At 37.7% G+C, this 24,830-nt stretch overlaps 2 protein-coding genes across 2 annotated transcripts; both read right to left on the bottom strand.

The window, feature by feature from the left end:
* Window positions 1–7,189: 7,189 nt before the first annotated feature.
* Window positions 7,190–8,098, bottom strand: LOC101552023 (taste receptor type 2 member 46-like). The gene has a single exon (XM_004611403.2). The coding sequence runs from the start codon at window positions 8,096–8,098 to the stop codon at window positions 7,190–7,192; it is 909 nt and encodes a 302-aa protein (XP_004611460.1).
* A 5,016-nt stretch (window positions 8,099–13,114) lies between these two features.
* On the bottom strand, window positions 13,115–14,005 carry LOC101552289 (taste receptor type 2 member 46-like). Its single transcript, XM_004611404.2, has one exon. It carries the CDS (start codon window positions 14,003–14,005, stop codon window positions 13,115–13,117), a length of 891 nt encoding a protein of 296 aa, XP_004611461.2.
* Window positions 14,006–24,830: the final 10,825 nt, after the last annotated feature.

Raw genomic sequence — 24,830 nt, 5'->3', positions numbered from 1 at the left:
TGTCTCACTGCCCCATAATTTCTTAAAAATATAAACTACCATATGATTCAGCAATCACACTTTTGGATTTACAGTCATGGGACATGTAAACATAATCCCAGGAGATGTTAATGTGCTAATGTTGATTGTGGCATTATTAGTATTAGTCAACTTGTGAAAATGGGAAAGTCCTATGAGTAAGTATGGAAAGTAAAATGTCCAGTATTGCAAAAAAAAAATTCCTCTTATTTTTGGAAACATGATGTACCTTGAGAACACTGTGCCAAGAGAAGTCAGAGACAGATAATATCAGTTACATGTGGAATCTAAAATAAAAGCCAAATCTGTAGGAGCAAAGTGAAGAAAGTGGTTTCCAGGACTTGGAGTGTGGAAGTGAAGACATGTGGCTGAAAGGTAACACAAATTTGATTATAAGATGAATAAGTCTGGAGTCTAATAAATAGTTAATGACTATGGATAACATCACATGATTGATTTTTAAAGAAGAAGGCACTGGACTAAAAATAAGTATACTTGAAGGAGAGTTCTGGAGATTCTCAAATAGGAATGAACATATTTTGAACATGAAAGGTTTCTGAATAATTTAGTTATAATGGCAAACTGGATTGTTTTGTCTTCTTAAAATTTTTTAATGGCAAATCCTTTTCTCTGACAGGGCAACTGCATTGCCCTTAACCCACCAGATCAATCTTATCAACCTCTTTGCTGAGGGGGAAAAGAATAGACTACAAGGGAAGAAACTGCTCTACCAAGTTTAGTCTTCTGGAATCACCAGGAAAACTACTTACCTGTGACAAGACAATTAAAATGTCCTAACTTACATTGAAATCAACTAAATTGCAACCAATGACTTCTAAGTGGTTAAACAACTATTCATTTAACAAAATCTACTTTTTTTTTCATGTGTCCATTAGTAGGATTTCCTCTTGATGTTTGTTCTCATGTAGGGTTAAATTCTGTGGTTATCTTGACTAAGTTTTAGTAATTTCTTAAATCAGTAGATTGAAAGATGTTTTTCAGTTTAAACAATATCTCAGCAGTTTTCACTTTCTCACTTCAATATCCAGGACTCCTGCAATGTATATTGTCACTGTCATTTGTCATCCTGTTGCTCATTGATTTGCTCGAGCGGACACCAATAACTGGCACTTGCAATTTATATTAGATAACTTAATGTACTGCAAATATACTAACAGCAACCCTCGTATCTCTTGCCTTCTATTTGTATGTTTATCTTCTTGTGTCCTTGTGTTTCAAATTTAATAATTACCTTCAAATTCACTAATTTCCTTTTCCTTTGCATTAGTTAGTTATTGTATTAGTTAGATTTTGAACATTTAAGTTTTAGGAACAACATTTTGTTCTTCTATGAATCATCTGTGGAAAACAATAATAAGATATTTAGAATACCAGACTCTTGAAGAAAGCTTTTTTTTTTTAAATTCTTTTATTGATTCACCATGTGGAAAGTTACAAAGCTTTCAGGTTTAAGTCTCAGTTATACAATGCTCAAACACCCATCCCTTCACCAGTGCACATATTCCACCACCAAGAATCAAGATATACCTCCCCCCTTTCCCCCACCTCCCCAGCCCCCCACCCCGCATGTGTAATTGGTAAATTTCACTTTTTAAAGCTTTTTTATTTTTAGTAATGTTAATTAAAAGTAATAAACTCCTCAAAACTTTCATAATAGAAGAGAGAAAACCATGATATATTCCCTCTCACTGAGTTAAATTAATATGTAATGTTGTGGTGTGTATACATTTTCTTGGTGGCAGTTTGTTACTGAATCATCACCAATGTCTCATCATGACAAAAGTCATAGGGTAGAACTTCATCTCAAAATGCCACTTCACAAAATCAACTATAATTTAGCAATATAAATGGCATTAAAGATGAATTATATCATATAATTAGGATTATAGCACTGTAGCATTGTTCATCGATTTGCTCAAGTGGGCACCAGTAACGTCTTCACTGTGAGACTTGTTACTGTTTTTTTTTTTTGTTACTGTTTTTGGCATATCGAATATGCCATGGGGAGCTTGCAATGCTCTGCCATGTGGACGGAATACTTTTGGTAGCTTGCTGGGCTCTCTGAGAGGGACGGAGGAATAGAACCCGAGTTGGCCGCATGCAAGGTAAACGTCCTACCCACTGTGCTATCACTCCAGCCAAAGAAGGTAGGTAAGTGGAAGAATTTTATTGATCTATGTAACTTCATCTGGTTCTCAAAATGCAGAGCTTACATAGAAAAAAACACTAATTACCTTACCATCACTTCAGGGAATATTAAAAACCAATTTTAACAAATACTTTATCAAGAACAGTTTAAAATCAACATATTTTAAATTATTTACTCATTATTTTCCCCTTTGCTTCGTTGAAAAATATGCCAAAAGTATCCCTCAATCTGTGTTTTGCTTTTATTACATTTTCACATTTACATAGGCACATCCTTTACTTGATAATTAAGCACAATATAATCTGTGTTTCACATTTCCATAGAACCATTTGCAAGCCAAATTTTCTCACCTGCTTATTTGGATTACTAGCTACTATATTGAACGGTTATTTTATTACAGAAGTCTTGTAGCATCACACACACAAAATTATACAAACATTACACTGAATATCTATTATGCCTTAACAAGTTTGTCTTTATTTGTCTATATTTTCTTTTTCTTTTAAGAACCTAAAAGATTTTGTAGCCAAAATTATTTAACTGTCTTAGAGTAGTCTACTGTGTCAATATGCTGCCATTTATTTATTTGGTAACCCAGGGGCATTCATGTGATTTGTCAATTTCAGTCAAAAAGAACAGGAGTCTTATGCACATTTTTAGATACTTGCACATCTGTTGTATTGAAAAATGAGTACAATGAAAAGTTTTATATGAGTACAATGAAAAGTTTTATAATAAGCTTCCTCATCTAATTTGCATAAATCCATACTATTGGGCTAATTACTCCTACCTAGTCCTATAGCATATGAAAAGTTCCATTTCCAAAATTACTAATGCCTACATAAATTTGTACCTTAATCCATGTTAAGTGTTATTATGCTTAAGTTATACTTAGTGTTTTATAAATGTTTCCATTTTCTGGCTTTTCTTGCCTTCCTTATTTTTTTCCAGTTTAGGGGCCAGTTTTTTGAGTCTTTAGAGGCTGCTTCTGGCTTTATGCTTGGGGTATCATGCCGTGCTAGAAACTGCACTCAAACTGCCTAATGAAAACATGCACTCCTGCCCTTTGAGCTATACTCCAGCCAATTTATCTGTCTCTGCCTTTTTTTCTTTTTAAGTTAGTGTTGAAGATTGAACCTATGTCTCATAGATACAAGATAAGTTCTTTTACCATTAAACTATATTCATAGCTGAACTTTTCCTATTCCAATTTCCAATTTACTTTTAGTTTTAAAAAGTCAGTAATTTTGGGACTGGAGCAATAGCACAGAGGGTAGGGCATTTGCCTTGCACGTACCCGACCCAGGTTCGATTCCCAGCATCCCATCCTGAGCACTGCCAGGGGCAATTCCTGGGTGCAGAGCCAGGAATAACCCCTGTGCATCACCGGGTGTGACCCAAAAGCAAAAAAAAAGTCAGTAATTTTATTTTTTCATGTTCCATTGTACATTATTTACACATTTATCAATATAGCATTATGTCATTTCATAACTACTCCTCTTATGACTCTTATTCCCAGCAAGTGTTATTTTAAAAGAGATATTTCCAAGGCAAATATTATGTCTTATTACTTGAAGAAAATATGATTACTTAAAGGTATATTGAAATAAAACGTGAATGCTGTTCCAAAACACACAAAGGAACCTAATAAATAAATCATGAAATGGAAAATGACCTATAATATCTTCACATAAAATATTTGTCCAAATTCTCTGAAGCTTAAGGTTTTGCCTAATACCAGGTAATTTAAGATGCCACAGTTGCTTCAAGGTGATCTGTCTTAGCTCCCTGTTTCCAAAAATTATCATAAATTAGTGTCCTGAGGGAAATGATCATGATAAATACCATGATATCAAGTTGAAAATATCATGATATATGTAATTTCTTGATATCCCTGACCTTAGGAAAAACACAACTTTCTATTAGCATGGACATAAGTAACTGATGAAGAGAAGAATTAAGCTTGCCAAGATCTTTAAGGCCAGGTTCATTACTGGCCTTAGTACTAGAGTCCATTCAGCCATGAAAATTTGGTGTTTTTCTCATGATAGGCAGAAATAGGAGGAATAAAGAAGTCGGGGACAAGAGGAAGGGGACATTGCAAGCCAAAATAAAAAGAATACAGTTTTCAAGAGAAACCATTACTTCAATATAAACGTAAATTCATATTTTGGGGGGTGCACCAACCAAGTTTGACAAGGTATGACAGCCAAGATATTATAATCAAATCTGAGTTGTCTTTTGTGCATGGTGAGAGAGATTGATCCAGTTCTATTCTTTTGTGTATAACTATGCCATTTTCTGAGTATGATTTATTGAAGAGAATTTTCTTCTTTGGTTTTATGTTCATGGTTTCTTTGTGATTATTTAACTTTCCATATATACAAAGATGTCAATTTGTGATTCTCAATTCTTTTCTGTGAGTCTAAGTACCTAGTTTTATTTCAATACCATGCTGTTTTAATTTCCATATCTTTTTGGTACAATCCAATCAGAGACTGAGAATTTGATGTCTTCCTTATTCTTATTTCATTTAAGAAAATTTTTGGCTATTGTGTATGTCTTTTGTAGTCCCAAACAAATTGCAGTCCCATTTGCTCTATTTCTTTGTGTATTGTCATTAGAATTTTAATAAGGATTTCATTAAATCTGCATAAGAATTTTTCATTTATTGTGAATTTATTTAAGATAGGAAGAACTGAGTCTTCTTAACTGAAGGCTAAAATTAAGTTTTATGTAGCTAGATGAAATAAAACTAAATAACTTGACAGCAAATCTCAGTTACAAAAGGTATTTTGATTCAAAAATAGGAGAAACTACTTTCTGAACTGTACATTTAGAAGCATTGAAAATAGGTCATTACTATATTTTTCTTTTTTCTTCATCCCTATTGAGAATGTGGGGATTTTTTACAGGAATTTTTCATACTTGCATTTTTTAAAAAAATTTTTCTTTTATTGAATCACTATGTGGAAAGTTACAAAGCTTTCAGGTTTAAGTCTCAGTTATACAATGCTCAAACACCCATCCCTTCACCAGTGCACATATTCCACCACCAAGAATCACAGTATACCTCCCTCCCAACCCCCCACCTCCCCAGCTCCCCACCCCGCCTGTGTAACTGATAAATTTCACTTTACTTTCACTTTACTTTGATTACATTCAATATTTCAACAAAAAACTCACTATTACTGTTTGGAGTTTCTCCCCCCTAAAGTTGGGCCTACTGAAAAGGAAGCATTTGATAATTTGTTTTCCATTGCGGAGAATGAAGAGATATGAGGTCGAGCAGCCGCACTAGCGGCCGCACAGTTTTGGATTTCTGCATTTTAGTAACTAAGTCCAGAGAAATATCTGCCAGAAATTCCATCATTGCAAGCTTGTACCTCTCAGCTACTTTATATTCCACATATGAGTGCAACATGGAAAGTATCATGTTGAGTGAAATGAGTCAGAAAGAAAGAGACAGACATAGAAAGACTGCACTCATACTTGCATTTTAAAAGCTTTACTTATACACCATGGGCTTTTGATGTTCCAACAACAATTCTACTACCTGAATACCTTTCCCTCCACCGTTGTCAGCATTTTTCCAACAATGCCTAAGCCTGCCTTTTTAGCAGGCACACAATATCTTGTTTTATATTACTTTTACAACCAAATGGATAAAGGAATTATCAAAAATGTTTCAGTAAAAGAAAGGTTGTGGAAATTGTTATATCTCATCCTGGGGTTAAGTTTTTGAGGATCTACTAAGCCTTTTGTTGCTAGTTGAGTCTTCTGTGTAATTGTTTTCATTGAGTTTAGTTGACCTTTACGTTACTGTCTCATCTAATTTAGTGTGCTCCTACTGGGATGTCAGTACTGTGGAATTTGGAGGTGTTGCACAATTCAGATACTTCAGGTCTGGAGAACTAGGATGAGTCCGCAGAGATTCTTTGCAAATTTGTGAAGTTAGGCCATAGCCATTGGTGGGTGGTGGCAGTGTCTGTGGGTGCAGCTGCTGGGTCTTTGCCAGGCCATATGTAGCCCCCCTCCAGAGGGTGGCCCAGAGTTTTCACCTGGGTGTGGGGGGAACCAGTGTGTCCATGAATTTCAGCTGCTTGGCTTGCATCTCCTTGGAGATTTAAGTCATGAATCTGAAGAGCAGGGCCGGTGGATGAGTTCACACAGTGGAGCTATGGGAGGTGGGTTTCACCTACTTGTATTAAATGTAAAGTTCTTTGGTACTTTTTGCTCTACATATATACAAAGTTTACTATAAATGATTTAGTCATTTTACAGCTGGAGCGACAGCACAACAGGTAGGGCATTTGCCTTGCACGCGGCTGACCCGGGTTCGATTCCTTCACCCCTGTCAGAGAGCCCGGCAAGCTACTGAGAGTATCCCACCCACACGGCAGAGCCTGGCAAGCTACCCGACGTGTATTCAATATGCCAAAAACAGTCACAGCAAGTCTCACAATGGAGACGTTGGTACCCGCTCGAACAAATCGATGAGCAATGGGATGACAGTGATACAGTGATACATTATTGTTGTGTGCTTCTTTTCCTAACAATAGTTCTAATTGCTTTCCACTAATCATAAAGTAACAACTCACAATAAAATGATGTATCTATCAAACATACATCCAATTTGTGTGGTTTAGAATTATTATTGTTAGAGGTTCAGAAAATAATTTAAAGATGCTCTAGTACCTACATGTGGTATTAATTAAAAGGCAACATGGCAATACTATCCTAGATAAGTTGTTCTTATAAATGCATATTACATCATAAATGTTCTAAGAAAATAGCAAAGGGTATAAATGAAAATATATACATGGCATATACATAATACATGATCCTATGTCATTTCTTACAATATTAGTAATATTGTGTTGCTTACTTAGAAAAAAATGGTTCATGGCATATTATCTTACCATGTTTTTGTTTAAAATTTTTTTATCAGTTTACATACACATGTTATGATAAGCCTAAGATGTTTCTTATGATGTCTCTTTACTTCTTTCCTCTCAGTTGGTACCTTAGATGCCACAGGAATGACAGAAACATCTGTTTCAGCTTCTTGTTCCCCCATATAAGCACAAACGAGTGCTTTGAAGGATACTGGATTCCAAGCATTTGGCAAAACATAAAGGCTAGCTTGCTCTGGGGGTTGTCCGAAATCCAAACCGTGATGGTTAGAGCTAGTATATAACCAGCAAACAAGAAGAGAAAGGAGGTCACGGTCTGCATGGCTCTGATGTGGACCTTGGTGCTTGGATCTTGGGATCCTTTGCTATTCACGTTCATCTTCTTGAGGTGCTTCAACAGGGAAGAGATCAGCAGCACTAGGGACACCAGCGACATGGTGAAGGGGACAAAGTTTGCCAGCGTGAAGACAACCAAATTGGGAAGCTGCTCAACTTCCATTACTTCAGTCTTACAAGTCTCATTTCCTCTATTTTTTGGAATAATCTTATAGATACTCGCTATTCCAAAGTGTGACAACAAAAAGAGCCAACTCCCTAGCAAAACTACTCTCAGCACACTGTTAACCCTCCTTTTGAGGTAAAGAAATAGAAAGCTCGAGAAATTGGCTATTTTGAGCAAATAAAATATGCTGAGACTAGTAGCAAGCCAGACACTAAAATGATTGTTTACTATCCAGACAATTTGAGTAAAAAGTCTTACTTCTGAATTACAGGAAGCCAACTTGAGCACACTTGCATACCAATTTAATAATAGTCCCCACAGCAAACCAATTCTGGAGACCGCCAGAGCCGTGAGTATTTGATCCACTGAGGAGATCTTTTGTCTCTTGATCCAGTCAATTCCATTCACCAGCACTATGAAACCGTTGGCGAAATTTCCCAGAACAAATTCTGCTGTGATTAAGATAGAAAAAATACAATGTAGTAAAGCCATTTTGCTTCAAAAAAAAAAAAGTCAAGTCTAAAATCACTAGTTTGATGTCTTAATATTCTGGTCTTAAGTTCTATGTCACTGGATGTACATAAAATTCTTATTTCTTTTAAATTCTATTTGATGCTCTTTTTATAAAAACATTAATATCCACTAGAGGTCAAATGGACTTCTTTCTGTGCACAGTATGTCTGCCACAGCTGTGCTATTTATAACTGATATTAGGGGATCACTGAGTTCTCATTTGCCAGCATGCAAACAAGAACAGAGTGTTTTGCAATCTTTTTCTTTTAAGCTTTCATAATTTGTGCTCACCAATATTGTTATTAGTAACACTGAAGTAACTCAGAAAACATAGTGAACGCCTATAAGTAGAAGCTTTTTCATGACAAGACTCACCATTACCTTTTTCTTGGTTTGCATGTCACTTTTATGAAGAATGAATCTCAACTACTTTTCCTATCAAGAACAGATAAGATTTTCTTGGGGATTCAAGGGAGTCTATTTCTCCCTAGGAATTTATTGATAAATGCTTAACTGTAATTTCAATGTCCAGTCACATAGTACATGTTACGATCACGAAATCCCATTAATCACCGATTTCTCGGGCGGGCTCAGTAACATCTCATTTCCTCCTTTCCCTGAGATCTTAAAAGTCTATCTCGACTCAGCCCTCCTAACGATGTCACACTGGGGACTCTTCAGGGTCAGGGGAATGAGATTCAGCTTGTTACTGGATTTTGCATAAGAATACACCACGGGAAGCTTGCAAGGCTGTCTGTCCCATGTGGGCAGGAAACTTTCAGAGGATTGCCAGTTTCTCCCAGAGGGAGAAGTAGGCAAAAGAAGTCTCTCTGGATGTTGACTGTTGATGGGATTACACACACCTGGGTTCCTCTGCCGGTACCTTCATGCATGAGGCTTGTCCAAACGTGTGGAGAGGGGCCTCGAGCATGGCTGCAGCTAGGTTCCGGTGGTCTTCGGCCGCCAGGAGCTCTGCTTGGGGTGGGGAGGGAAGCTGGAGCCCATCCCTTCCGAGGAACCCCAGGTAAGACAACCAGGTGTGCGGGCAAGAGACTCTCTGCATCACTCTCTTTTGAGAGCTTGCTTTCAAGTCTCTCTCTGGATGTTGGCCATTGATGAGATTACACACACCTGGGTTCCTCTGCCGGTACCTTCATGCATAAGGCCTGTAGAGTCTCTTGCCCGCATGCCTGGCTGTCTTCCCCGGGGCTCCTCGGAGGGGATGGGCTCCAGCTTCCCTCCCCACCCCAAGCAGAGCTCCCGGCGGCCAAAGACCACCGGAACCTAGCTGCAGCCATGCTGGAGGCCCCTCTCCACATAGTACATGTATAAGTAGAATATACTCCAAAAATGAAGCCATTTTGTGACAAGGGCATTTCCAATAGAACTGGGAGGCCATCAGAAAGTTCAGTTTCCATATATCGCCACCCTAAAAGAAAGGAGAAAAATTCACCCAGAAGTTTGCTTAGGGGACACAGGTTCTTCACTGGCTAAAGTTCCTGCCTTGCAAGCTTGATACTGTAAGTTCAAGTCTGCCACTTGTCTGAGAATAACCTTGGCAGTTTTCTTGTTTGTGCTTGGCAGCTATGTTGATTGGGACTCCCTGTACCGCAGTGAATTTCGGGTTGTAGCAAGTCAAGTCTGTGGAGCTAGCACTGCAGCTAAGCAGTGGGACTCTTGGCAAGATCCCAGCAGGAAAGTTTTGCAAGGACTGCAGCCAGAAGCGCAGTCCCAGATGGTTGTGTGCAAGTACGGTAGCAACCCCAGCTAACACTACGAGTGGAACACATGGAGCCCTGCCAGAGGGCGATCCCTGACGAAACCCTAAACTTGAGTGTAAGAGCACCATGACCTGGTGTGCAACCCCCAGTGAGCACACATCTGACTGTGTGAGCAACAGAAGCAATAAACATGATATTCTGAAATACATTTGGCCCTCTTTGAAGTCTGTGATTTACTAGGATAATTTCCAATAACTATATTTCAGATTTATATGCTTTCCAACTTATGTCTATGTCTTCCTCCAGTTTTCTTTCTTTTATTTCTCTCTTTTTTTTGGTTACACCTGGCGATGCACAGGGGTCACTCCTGGCTCTGCACTCAGGAACTACCCCTGGCAGTGCTCAGGGGACCATATGGGATGCTGGGAATCAAACCTGGGTCGGCTGCGTGCAAGGCAAATGCCCTACCTGCTGTACTATTGCTCCAGCCCCTTCCTCCAGTTTTCTAAGTGTTAGACTTTATAGTGGCTGGAAAACACCATCAACCTTCTCCCTCATCTCTGGTGTACTGCATCAAAGTTAGCTCAAATGAACAATTTCACTTATTTCATCAAGAGAATCTTGAAATCAAACTACTTTTCATAATTTACTTGTTAATGCTTCTCTAGTCTGTTCTAAAATATATGGCAAGAGTGACTTCAAACAACAATAATAAGCTGTTAGGAGAGATGAAGTCATGAAATTTGCTTATAAATGGATAGACATGGAAAGTATCATGCTAAGTGAAATGAGTCAGAAAGAGAGGGACAGACATAGAAGGACTGCACTCATTTGTGGAGTATAGAATAACATCACATGAGGCTGACAGCCAAGGACAGTAGATACAAGGGCCAGGGGTATTGCCTCATAGCTGGAAGACTGCTTCATGAGCAGAGGGGAGAAGGCAGATGGAATAGAGAAGGGATCACTAAGAAAATGATGGCTGGAGGAATCAGTCAGGATGGAAGATGCATGCTGAAAGTAGATAATGAACCAAACATGATGACCTCTGGGTGTCTGTGTTGCAAGCCATAAGGCCCCAAAGTAGAGAGAGAGTATGGGGAATATTGTCTGCTGTGGAGGCAGGGGGAGGGTGGGAAAGGGGTTATACAGGGGATATCGGTGGTAGGGAATGTGCACTGCTGGAGGGGTGGGTGTTTGATCATTGTGAGATTGTAACCCAAACATGAAAGCTTGTAACTATCCCACGGTGATTCAATTTTTTTAAAAAAACAACAGTGACTTCAAACAAATAATACTTTGGTGATTTTCTCCCTCCCTCTCTCCCTCCTTCCCTCCCTCCCTTCCTCATTTCTATCTTTCTTTCTTTCTTTCTTTCTTTCTTTCTTTCTTTCTTTCTTTCTTTCTTTCTTTCTTTCTTTCTTTCTTTCTTTCTTTCTTTCTTTCTTTCTTCTTTCTTTCCTATTTAATATAAGCGTGTACATATCTTGTACAGAATACTGTTGTCAGGGATCATTTTTATATTTTCATAGCATCATTAGCAAACAAAATACTATCAAGTTCTAATTTGAACTTTCAACTATAGCAATAAAACTCAGTTTTTTAACAATAAGTAATACCCTATATATCCCAGCATAACCAAGTATTATACTGAATATGTATTATAATTAGGCAGACTTTTTCTATGTGTTTTTCTTTCCTAACACAAAACCCAAAGAGTTATAGATCTAACTTTTTCATTTTCATTGTTGTATATTTCCTATTGTTCTAATATGCCATGAATTATCTCCCACCTTGTCACTGACATACATCTGTCTTCTCATTTTCAATTACAGAGCACTAGCAATATCTACATATTTGGTGTATATATCTTGGTGCACATCTACATAAGCTTTTCTAGGGCATAAAATCAGTAGAATATTTATGATGCTTAGGAGTAAGAATTGATAAAACAGCTTAGAGCAACAACATGACATTATGTTTGGATATGGAAATATATCTAGGAAAATTACAAAATATAAGGAATATATTTGATATGCCAAAAACAGTAACAAGTCTCACAACAGAAGAGCTAGTTTGTAGGGGACCACGAGACAGTGACTGAGAGAAACAGATGCTGGTGGAGGTGTGATGTTGGAATATTGGATGTATGAAACCATATAATTAATGGCATCATAAATAGCATCTTTCAAATTTAAAAAGAATAAATCCTAACAGAAAAGCATTAAGACATATTATAATAAGAATAGCAGGGCCATAGATATATTATTATCCCAAGAGCAAAGCTGAACATCACCCATGAGAGAGCTCCCTTAAAAATCATAGCATATTTTTCCAATAAAACCTTATGGACTAGAAGAGAGTGGTATGCTATATCAAATACACTGGATAAGGTAGATATTCAAATATTTTGTCCAGGTAAGTTAACTAAACATGAGACTAGATTTGTATTTCACACCATACACAAAAGTTAATTCAAAGTGGATCAAAGACCTTGTATTCAGGCCAGGATCCATAAAATAGAGTGAAGAAAAGATCGGGGGAACACTTCAGGAACTGGGCCACCAAGGTGTTTTTTAATTTTATGATTGGCAAAGATAATAGAAACAGAAATAAAACAAATGGGTCTAAATTAAATTAAAGCTTTTTGCATGGCAAAGTAAACATGAGACAAAATCAAAATGCACCCTGCTGACTAGGAGAAGTAATTTGTTGAGATTATTTTGTTGAGACTGTACAAATACAGTTACAAATACAAACCTCAAATTGCAAATAGAAGTCTCAAAAAAACCTCACACTTTCCCATTTCTGAGCATTTCTTAAAACATTTCAAAACTTAGACTACTGACCTGAAAAAATACTTAACTGTTAACCTTAAAAATCTTTCAAGTATTTTAAATAAGCACATAGAAAGTTTCTATGATAACTTTATGTAAATGTTTCTACTTAAACCTTTGGCAATGATTCAATTCTATACACATTAGAAAAAGAAGCAGGTGAGCGGGCGCAATATTAGAGTGGATAGGACATTCGCTTTGCACAAGGCCCACCCGTGTTCAGTCCTCAGCTTTCCATATGGTCCCTCGAACACCCCCAAGAGTAATTCTGAGTATAGATCCAGAAGTAAACCCTGAGCATTGCCAGATGTGACCCCAAAAGTAATAAATAAATAAAAATAAAAGAACCAGAAATGGGAAAAGTCAGACTCCTCACTTTATTTTCTGCATAAAGACAAATACCCCAACTTACTTCCTTTCTCTCCGTCAAAACTCCATCAGTTGAAACTGTGCCACAGTGCCACAAAGGTCTGTTTCAGCTTCTTGTTTCCCCAAATCAGGATAAATGAGTGGCCTGAAGGATACAAGGTTCCCAGAGCCATGCAGAACACAGCAATAGCTTTCTTCTCTACCCTCACAGAACTCCAGACTGAGATGACCAAACACAGGAAGAAAATGACAAACAGCAGAAGGAAGGAGATCACAGTTTGTATGGCTCTAATGTGGACCTTGATGCTGGGATCCTGGGATCCTTTATCATTGAGCTGCTGCTTCTTGAGATGTTTCCACAGGGAGAAGACTGACAGGACAAGAGATGTGAGGGACAGAGCAAAGGGAATTAAATTGGCTAGGGTCTCAGCAGTCATATTTGAAATGTTTACAACCTGTACCAATTTGGTACTCAAAGTCGTGTTTCTTTCAAAATTTATCTGCACAGTGTCATATATGCTCACCACGGCAAAGTGGAACATCAGAAAGGGCAAGCTTCCTAATATTATTCCAAGAAGTACCTGTCTGATTCTCCATTTTAGGTACAGAAATAGAAGGCTAGAGAAATTGGCTATCTTTAGTAGGTAAAATACACCGAGACTTGTAGTCAGCCAGTTGCTGAAATGATTGATTAATATCCAGGCAAGATGAGCAAACATTCTTACCTTCAAATTAAATAGATCTGAATTGAGCACAATTGCCTGCCAATTTATTAATATTACCCAAAGTAAACCAATTCTGGAGACTGCCAGGGCAGTGAGTATCTGATCCACTAAGGAGAACTTCCGTCTCTTTTTCCAGTCTATACAGTTCACCAGCACTATGAAGCCATTTGCAAAATTCCCTAGGATAAATGTTGCAGTTCCTAGGATGGAAAGAATCCAGAGTAGTAAAGCCATATTGTCTGGGTGGGGGGTGTAGATGGGGAAAATCACTGGGTATGATTCTTAAAATTCTGAGCTTAAGTCTTTGTGCAGATCATCTCTGAATGTGCATGAGATTCCTGTTGCGTTTAAGTTCTGTAATCAATGGCATGCAAGAAAATGGTGCAGTAAGCCAAACTCAGTGCTGCCTTGACAAAAACACTGATATTCCCTACATGCTCAGACTCATATCGTATACTACAAGATTCTGCTGTGGGCTGGATTAGTTCCTAGCTGAAGTGAGGTGATCCCTGAATTCTCGTTTGCCAGTATGCAAATGAGAATTGCAAAACATTGTGTTTTGCAATTTTTTTCCTTGTTTAAGCTCTTCATACTTTGTACTTACCAACTCAATTGCTAGTATCATTAAAAAGCCCATATGTATCTTGAAGTGAATAATTAATTTTAAAGATAGAGTTTGTGTATAACAAGAGTGACTCATTATGGCTTTGACTTGTTTTTAATGTTACATTAATAAAGAATCTAAATCTTTCCACACAGGAAAAAAATTTAAAAAATAATAAAAAAATACTTACATGTGCTTTTATTTTTTTTGTTTTAAAGTTATATTTGGCACAATTTTTCTACTCTCATGTTATCTTGGTCTAACTATGTAGTCTTGTTAACCATGATCTTTCGGTAAGAATACTATCCACCTACATGCATACATATATGTGCATTCATTTGCATATGGATAATAGGTATTCTTTTTTTAAAATTTTTTTTATTTTTAATTAGTGAATCACCGTGAGGGTACAGTTACAGATTTATACATTTTTATGCTCATGTTTCCCCCATACAAAGTTCGAGAACCCATCCCTTCACCAGTGCCCATTCTCCACCACCAGTAAACCCAGCGTCCCTCCCACCCTCCCAGTCCCGTCTCCCCCCACCGCAAACTGCCACTATGGCAGGGAATTCCCTTTCGTTCTCAAAAAAGAAAAAAAAAAGAAAAAGAAATAAAATAAAATGTAATGTATGTAAAAGCTTTAACCAAACACTCTTGCCTTTAGATATTCCCAATAGAAATGCACTTCTCTGTTCTCTAGTTCTTAAAGCCAGAAACAAACACTATCCAAACATCCATCAACAAGGAAACAGATACATCCATGATAGTTTCATAAAATTTAAATACTACATTTTAAGAGAAAGAAATAATCCATAACACACACACAAAAAAAAGAAACCAGAAAGACATGCTACCTAAAAGCTACAAAATTGCTAATCTTGATTATTTGCTTTATCTGTAACTTTTCTTACTTAATTCAGTATTAGGAATTATATTACTGCTCTAGAAAAATTTTGATGTTGAAGAAAGTTTTTAAATTTTTAATTAAAATAAGAGTGACCTTTGTGTGTATGTTTGTGTGAGTGTGTGTGTGTGTGTGTTTGCTCTGGAGCTAGCCACATCAGTGCTCAGGGGTCTGTCTCCCCATTGATGCCACCTGAACTTCTGTACTATCTTACCATCTCTCTCGCCTCTGCTCCAGGAGCTTTGAAACTGTACCCAACCACAGTAACCAATATTTATACCTGCACTCCAAATTCCTAGAGGACTACTTTAGTTCCTCTTTTATCATATTCCCCTTTGTAAACCAAATAATCTGAGACTCACATTGGTCTGTGCTGCTTCCTGACCTATAGGTGCCAGAGACTTGGTTTACTTACAATGGTTGTGCCAAGGGGTTTGAGTGATAGCACAGCAGGTAGGGCGTTTACCTTGCATGCGGCCGACCCAGGTTCAATTCCCAGCATCCCATATGGTCCCCTGAGCATGACCAGGGGTAATTCCTGAGTGCAGAGCCAGGAGTGACCCCTGAGCATTGCTGGGTATGACCAAAAAGCAAAAAAAAAAAGGTTGTGCCAAAACTGAATAAAAATGGCATATCAAATCTATATCCATTTTTGTCTGCCTTAGGTGACAGTTCTTTATTGAAAGCAGTGTGGACACAGAGGGTAGTGAGACATGTAGGACCAGGGATCAATTCAGCCTACTAAGTAGCCAGTGGGCTGGAGCGATAGCACAGCTGGTAGGGCATTTGCCTTGTACGTGGCTGAGCCAGGTTCGATTCCTCCGTCCCTCTCAGAGAGCCCAGCAAACTACTGAGAGTATTCCACCCTGCACACCAGAGCCTGGCAAGCTACCCGTGGCATATTTGATATGCCAAAAACAAAACAGTAACAAATCTCACAATGGAGGCATTATTGGCGCCCGCTCAAGCAAAAAGATGAACAACGGGATGACAGTGCTACAACGCAGTGCTAAGTAGCCAATATAATTTAAGGATCTGCCTCTGATATAGAGGTCCCTAATTCATTTTGATTTGACTTTTGCACATGATGCTAGAAAGGAGTTTTTTTCCATGCAAATGGACATTTTTTTCCCCCAATACAACTTGTTTCATTGCTTCACTTTATGTTTTCCTCCTTTTATGAAGATTTACTGTCTATAAACCTGAGTGTCTCTGGTCTCTCAAATCTATTTCTTTGGTCTGAGACTCTATCCTTATTCCAGTACCGTACTGTGTTTTTTACTATAGCTTTATAGTATACTTTGAAGTTGGAGAGACAAAAGTCTCTTATCTCCTTTATCCTTAGAATTACTTTGATTGTTCAGGTAGAGTTATGAGGGAGGGTAATTACTACCTATAAATTTCAACAAAATTTGATGTCTTGAAAAAATGTCATGGGTATTCTTATAGGGCCTGCATTAACTCTGTATAAAGCTTAAGGACAAATTAATCTTTGACAAACTAATCTTTCTGATCTATGAACAGGGAGATATTATTTTCCATTTCCTTATGTCTTTTTATATTTATTTTATAATGATTTATAGTTTTCTTTGTTTAAGTCTTTCACCTCTTTTGTTAAATTGATTTCCAGGTACTTGATTTGCTGAGGTACAATTGTGAATGGAACTGTTTTATTTCTCTTTTTTCTATTTTCTTATTTGTATGTAGAGAAGCCATGGATTTTTGACTGTGCTTTATTATATAAGTCTCTTGTTCCTAAGAGCTTTTTAGTAGATTCTTTAGGATTTTTTAAGTCTAGTATCATGTCATCTGCAAATAGTGAGACTTTCACTTTGTTTCCTTTCTTGATGCTCTTTAATTTCTTTCTTGCCTAAGTGGTATGCAAGAACTTCAAATTCTGTATTGAATAGTAGTGGTGAGAGTTGGCAATCTTGTCACATGTCTGATATTAGAGGAAAGGCCTTTAATTTCTCAACTTTGGCTATGATGTTTGCCTGTGGCAAATGGTTTTAGCTATGTTGAGGAAAGTTCCTTCAACTTCTCATTATATTGAGGATTTTGATCATCAATGGGTAATCAAACTTGTCACTTTCTCTGCATCTATTGATATGGGCATATGATTTTTATTTTTCATTGTATTGATGAGAGGGACAGAGCTATAGCACAGAGGGTAGGGCATTTGCCTTGCATACGGCCGACCCAGGTTCGATTCCTCCGTCCTTCTCGGAGAGCCTGGCAAGCTACGAAGAGTATCCCACCCGCATGGCAGAGCCTAGCAAGCTCTCCATGGTGTATTCGATATGCTAAAACACAGTAACAACTCTCACAGTGGAGACGTTACTGGTGCCCGCTCGAGCAAATCAATGAACAATGGGACAACAGTGCTAGGACAGTGCTATTGTATTGATATGACATATTATGTTGATTGACTTGCATATGCTGAACCATTCTTGCATCCAAAGAATTAATCCTACTTGGTCATGGTGCATGATCTTTTGATGTGTGTTGAATTTAGATCATTAAGATTTTGTTGAGGGTCTTTGCATCCATGTTATTTGGGATTTAGGTGCATAGTTTTCTTTGTGTGTGTGTGTGTGTGTGTGTGTGTGTGTGTGTGTGTGTGTGTGATATCTCTGTCTGCCTTTGGTATCTAGGTAATGTTTGCCTCATAGAAACTGATTTGGAGCATTTCTGAGTCTTCAACTTTTGAAAGACTAAAAGGAATTTGGAATAGATCTCCTTTAAAGGATTGGAAAAACTCACTAGTAAATCCGTCAGAGCCTATTCTTTTCCTTTTGGAGAGATTTTGGATTATTACTGTTTTGATTTCCTTGATAGTAATTGGCCTGTTCAGGTGATCTGTTTCCTCTTGATTCATCTTTTATTCCTTCTTTTTTTTAAAAAAATTAAATCCCTTCCTGAACTGTTACTTATCCATGAAGTTCTGCTTCATTTCTTTTAATCTAAATGATAGTTTAGTTCCACTGATTAATTGCTTGTTTTACTTCTTAATATTTCACAGATTAATAGATGGTAAAAATAAGACTGCCTACAATTTCAATTATATAATTGTTTTCATCATATATATAAACTTTTTCAAATTGTTTTTTCATTCTCACCTTATAACATTAGTTTAATGTCACAATATTCAGCTATTATTAATTTTACATAATATGTTAAAGTTTCAGACTATTAAAGAGAGCAAACATCACTCAAAGTTCTATCCTTTTTGGGGAAAGAAGAGATTATTATGTTTTGTTTGATTATATCATAGGCAAAATTATTACACCTTATTGACTTTATTTTAAGATCAAGTACTATTTAAAGAGATGTGCCAAGTATTTCAGGAGTGAAATTGTTGTAATTATATATGTCAATTTGACTGGGGCTCAAGATGTCTGATACTCAATTAAACATTATACCAGGTGGTTTGTGATAGTGTTTCTGGATAAGATTAATATTTAAGTCAGTCAGTTGAGAGCATATTGCTCTTCTGGTTGTATTGGTGAGCATCAAACTACTGAAGGTTGCACAAGAACAAAACAGAAAACAGAATTCTCTCTCTCTCTCTCTCTCTCTCTCTCTCTCTCTCTCTCTCTCTCTCTCTCTCTCCCCCTTTCTCCCTCCCCCCTACAATGTCTTCTTTACCAGAGAGAAATGCTGGAGAATTTGACATTTGTCTCCTCCTGTCTCAGATTCAGTCTCTCAGATTCAGTCTCTCAGATTCAGTTCCTCAGATTCTCCTGATTGTCAAGCTTGAGAACTCAAGTTAGAATTTTTTTGTTCACCACTCAAGCATAGACACTCACAATGCAAATCTTATGATTTCTCAGTCTACAGAAACAAAATAACCCATTGATTTTTATATATCTTTTAATACACATCTATATCTTTATACATATTATTCTACCTACTTGTTGGTAGATTCTTATTGTCTACAAATACAATGACTCTTGACAAGTATTATTCTATACAAAGATGTCATGATCATATGTAGTATATTTGAATAAATAACAAATATTTTTAAGAGGTCTATGGTGGAGAATACAGTTGTAACTTTTAACTAAATGGTTTGCTAATGCTGATATAATACAAATTTGTTTTGAAAAGAATGCTGATATTATATAGTTCTGGAGGTCATTTGTGTAAAGTAGAGCTTTCTGAATTAAAACCAAGGTACTATAGGATATACTGTTCTGATTATTTAAGTTAGAATCAATTCCTGTTGCTTTCCATATTCTAGGACTGACTCACAATCCTGGTCCAAGACTCCCTTTGTTCTTCAAAGTAAGCAATCATGTTATCTGGTATCTATTTCAATGATCTCATCTTCTCTGATTCTGAGTCTCCTGGATATCCTTCCTACTTAGAAAGATTCTTGTGATTACAATTAACCCACCTAGATAATCCACAATAAATTCCACTTTTAAGGTCAATTTATTTGTTATTTATTTTCCTCTGCAACCTGAATTCTTCTTGCCTTAAATTATAATATTGTTCACTAGTTTTAGGTTAGGTTATGGGCATATTTGAGTATTCACATTGCAAGATTGGAAAGCATTGGATGATAAGATATTAATAAAGTATCTACCTACATGGGATGAATACTAGGTCATATGTAGTACAGATTATAAAACAATTCATTCTATTGTAACTAAAGAGCTGAGAATTAGTATATTAAAACTCTGGCCACACCTCTTGGCTTGATCAGATTTGTGCTATGTATCTGTCTAGAGCTAACCATTGAAGAAATTGCCTTATTGCCAGTTTTAATTATTTTTCAGTGTCCTAAAACTTAAATATCATTGTCTTAATATGGAAATCTACACCATGAAAGTTCATTGAACATGAACAGCTATATTATGAAAATACAAAAGAATTCAATCTAGACTAGTTTGGGTGAGTGGAAAGCAAGTACCTAATCTGCTATATTATCTCTTTGGCCCATTCATGATTTATTTTTATTGTTCTTATGTTTTCTTCTAGTTGCTAGTTATTTTGCTTAAAATATTCACATTTAAAATGGAAATAAAATGTATGATTATATAAAAAAGAAAGAAACAATTCATATATACAGTACTTTATTGTGGTACTGTATTTTACATTTTCATTTGGCTATGTACATATACTCTATAAAATACTGTGATATGATCGCTTTCAAATTTTCATAGCATTATTAGCAAACAAGACAGTACCACCTGCTTATTTACATTCTCACTGCAGTGAAATGCAAATTATTTTTACAGTAAAATAACCACATCATACACATGTCTGACCATTCCACTGAATATACATGTTATGCATAGGCAAATTTCTCTCTCCATGTCTATGTTTTCTCTAACAAGTAACTAAAACTTATTGATCAATTTGTTTATTTTTATTTATACACTATTTTGTCAATCTTCCGTCAGATACTTATCATATTTCTAAGTTTATGCAATTTGTCACTGATGGGCATTTGCCTGACTTCTCATATTTTATTATTATCAACACAGATAAGTCCACATTTTGGCATATACATCCTGGTATCAAAATTTTAAAATTTTTGAGTGAGAGAGAGGAGAGGAGAAAGAGAGAGCAAAACGAGAGAGGAGGTACATCTAAAATCAGAATGCATTCACAGATCTTGGAATACATTTATCTGTTTTATTTTGTAAAGGTGGACACATTCCAGTATGTTCAGGACTTACCCTTAGCTCTGTGTTCAGGACTTACTCTTCGCTCTTGCAACATACGTAGTGCTGGGGATTTAATCAGGATTGGTTGCATGCTAGACAACTGCCTTATCCACTGCACTATCTTCTGTCCCTAGAGTATATTCCTTGATCTTACTTGCAAAATGCCATAGTGCTGCTGAAATTTTTTTTCAAATTTTCATTGCTTCATATTCTTTTCAAACTTAATATCAGACTATTGTATGTTTCTAAATATAGGTAGTATATTATACTTGTACCGTATAAGTGTACAATCCTTTTCATAATCTGAAAATTACTAATCTAACATTCATAATGTAATACTTAATCTAACTTCTAATTTATCCAAAGTTCAAAAACTTGTTTTTTGAAGAGACTCTCTTGCCTGCACGCCTGGCTGTCTTCCCCGGGACCCCTTGGAGGGGATGGGCTCCAGCTTCCCTCCCCACCCTGAGCAGAGCTCCCAGCAGCCGAAGACCACCGGAACCTAGCTACAGCCATGCTGGAGGCCCCTCTCCACACATTTGGACAGGCCTCACGCATGAAGGTACCGACAGAGGAACCCAGGTGTGTATAATCCCATCAACGGCAAACATCCAGAGACTTAAAAGCAAGCTCCCAATGAACATAGAAATACATATGCCATCTCTACTATACCGTTTTGCCTCTCCGGGATATATTCCCAGGAGTGGTATTGCTGGGTCAAATGGAAGCTCAATTTCTAATTTTTTGAGAATCGTCCATATTGTTTTCCAAAAGGGCTGAACCAGTCGGCATTCCCACCAGCAGTGAAGAAGAGTCCCTTTCTCCCCGCATCCACGCCAACACCGGTTGCTTTTGTTTTTTGGGATGTGGGCCAGTCTCTGTGGTGTGAGATGATATCTCATGGTTGTTTTGATCTGCATTTCCCTGATGATTAGTGATGTGGAACATTTTCTCATGTGCCTCTGAGCCATTCGGATTTCTTCTTTAGTGCCCCAAAACAGATGACTGGTTAAAGAAACTCTGGTACATCTACACAATGGAATACTATGTAGCTGTCAGAAAACATGAAGTCATGAAATTTGCATATATATGGATCAACATAGAAAGTATCATGTTGAGTGAAATGAGTCAGAAAGAAAGAGACAGACATAGAAAGATTGCACTCATATGTGGAATATAATGTAACTGAGAAGTACAAGTTGGCAACGATGCAACTTCTGGCAGATATCTATCTGGACTTAGTTACTAAAATACTAAATTACAGAAACCCAAAACTGAGAGGCCGCTAAGTGTGGTCACTCAACCTCATACCTCTTCATCCTCAGCAATGGAAAACAAATTATCTAATGCTTCCTTTTCAGCAAGTCTGACTTTAGGGGAGAGACTCTCCAAACAATAATAGTGAGTTTTGTTGAAATATTGTATGCAATCAAAGTGAAAGTAAAGTGAAATTTATTAGTTACACAGGCGGAGGGGGGGCTTAGGGTGGGGGGGCTAGGGGCGTGGGGGGGTTAGGGGTGTGAGGGGGTGGGGTGGAGCTATACTGGGATTCTTGGTGGTGGAATATGAGCACTGGTGAAGGGATGGGTATTCGAGCATTGTATAACTGAGATTTAAACCTGAAAACTTTGTAACTTTCCACATGGTGACTCAATAAAAAAATTAAAAAAAAAAATTAAAATTAAAAAAAAATAAAAGCAAGCTCCCAGAAATGCACAGCCGCTTCGCAGCTGTGCAATATCTTGTAGCCTACTTCTCCCTCTGGGAGAAACTGGCAATCTTCAGAGAGTTTCCTGCCCACATGGGACAGCCTTGCAAGCTTCCCATGGTGTATTCAAATGCTAAATCCATTAACAAGCTGTATCTCATTCCCCTGACCCTGAAAGAACCTCCAGTGTGACATCTTTGGGAGGGCCAAGTTGAGAGAGACTTCTAAGATCTCAGGGAAAGAACAAATGGAGAGGTTACTGAGCCCGCTCGAGAAATCGACGATTAACGGGACTTTGTGATTTGTGATTCGTGATTTAAAAACTTGTTACATTTTCCCTTTCATGACTGATTCACTCATATTTTATTCTGTGTAATACTGCAGCTATTACGGAGTGATAGCACAGCAAGTAGGGCATTAGCCTTGCACGTAGCCCACCCGGGTTCGATTTCTCCATCCCTCTCGAGAGCCCGGCAAGCTACCAAGAGTATCCCGCTTGCACTGCAGAGCCTGGCAAGCTGCCCATGGCGTATTCGATATGCCAAAAACAGTAACAACAAGTCTCACAATGAAGACGTTACTGGTACCCGCTAGAGCAAATTGATGAACAACAGGACAACAGTGCTACAGATAACACAGCAGCTAATATTCCATTATACAGCCTCATGATCATTCTTTATGTTGCCAACATTCTTTATCAAGCAGCACATTTCCTTTAAGTTAATACTATGTTAAAACACTTTTAGAAAATTTTGTTATGATATTCGGTAACACCTAAAAGGTACAATGAAAAAAATGTTGTAAAAGAAAATGAACTTATAAGATAAATATTTCATAGGTTGAATAAAAAACATAATTATCGTGCTATAAAAATAGACGTTCACTTTCATTGCTAGTATTAGTTACTAAAAATAATGACTTTCTAGGATTAATTTGATAAGACTTTCCCACGCCTGGCAAGCTTCCTGTGGCATATTCTATATGCCAAAAACAGTAACAACAAGTCTCGCAATGGAGACGTTACTGGTGCCCACTCAAACAAATCGATGAACAGGACAATGTACTACATTCCCACACAGCCTCTGCCCAGGACTTTGCTGTTTTGGGGTGTTGTGAAGGCCAAGAGTCAAGAACTCTTGATGCTCTTATTCAAATTCTTATCAGGGTCTCAGGTTTCTCTTAGAGCTTCTCCTTTTCTGAGAGGGTCCACCCTTCTCTGGTGCTGCCTCAGTTTCTGCATCTCTAAAGAGCTCAATGTTTACATCTTAGAGGGATGCTGTCTTCATGCCTTTGGGCTACTTCAAGGCTGGCTGGTAACTAGGCCACTGAAAACTCAGCCTTGGTTTGATTCCTTTCTGAAAGAAAAACTCCAAACTAGGCAGCCTTCCCTGATTACCTGCCTGAAGCACAACCAGCTTGCAGCCTGGTGGCAAGACGCTGCTTGTACTGAAAACAGGAATACATAATTTTAGAAAGGGCAGGTGGGGGGAGGAGGAAACGGTGGCCAATAATTCCTTTTGGGGTGGGTGCTCCGAGACTAACTCTAAAGCATTTGTAAATCTAAAGAAATTTCTAGTTAAGGACTCAGTGGACATGTCTTTCTTACCTAGGCTTTTTGAAGGGCAGGGACAGGTGATGAACTGTAAGTGTGCTTCATAATCTCAGTAGGCCAGGCCCAGAGGGATTTCATGGCTTTAATTTTGAGTCCAGTGAATTATGCCTTTGGGACCATGTACATCGCTTGTCTTTCATTGGTATAAATGCATCTTCATGGCAAACGCCACGCTCTCTTCTTGACTTATGAGGCATAGAAGCAGGCTTTGACACCAGGAGCTGTGGAGGAACCAAAGCTACGCCATGACAGGCTTCACTAGTGAAAAGGTAGCGTAGGCCTGAACTCACTGGAACTTCAGCAGCCCATTCCGGGAACAAAAAGCCCTTATCTATAGACACCACTGTGTAGCACTGTAGTCCAGTTGTTCATCGATTTGCTCGAGCGGGCACCAGTAACGTCTCCATTGTGAGACTTATAGTTACTGATTTTGGCATATCGAATACACCACCGGTAGCTTGCCAGGTGCTGCCATGCAGGTGGGATACTCTCGGTAGCTTACCCTCTCTGAGAGGGATGGAGAAATTGAACCCAGGTCAGCTGCGTGCAA

Source organism: Sorex araneus, chromosome 10, assembly GCF_027595985.1.
Source record: "Sorex araneus isolate mSorAra2 chromosome 10, mSorAra2.pri, whole genome shotgun sequence".
Taxonomy (NCBI): Eukaryota; Metazoa; Chordata; class Mammalia; order Eulipotyphla; family Soricidae; genus Sorex; species Sorex araneus.
This window is presented reverse-complemented; position numbering and strand designations above follow the sequence as displayed.

What these genes read in the sequence shown, in the direction of transcription:
- LOC101552023 (XM_004611403.2), bottom strand. Translation starts at nt 8,098, where the DNA reads ATGGCTTTACTACATTGTATTTTTTCTATCTTAATCACAGCAGAATTT.
- LOC101552289 (XM_004611404.2), bottom strand. Translation starts at nt 14,005, where the DNA reads ATGGCTTTACTACTCTGGATTCTTTCCATCCTAGGAACTGCAACATTT.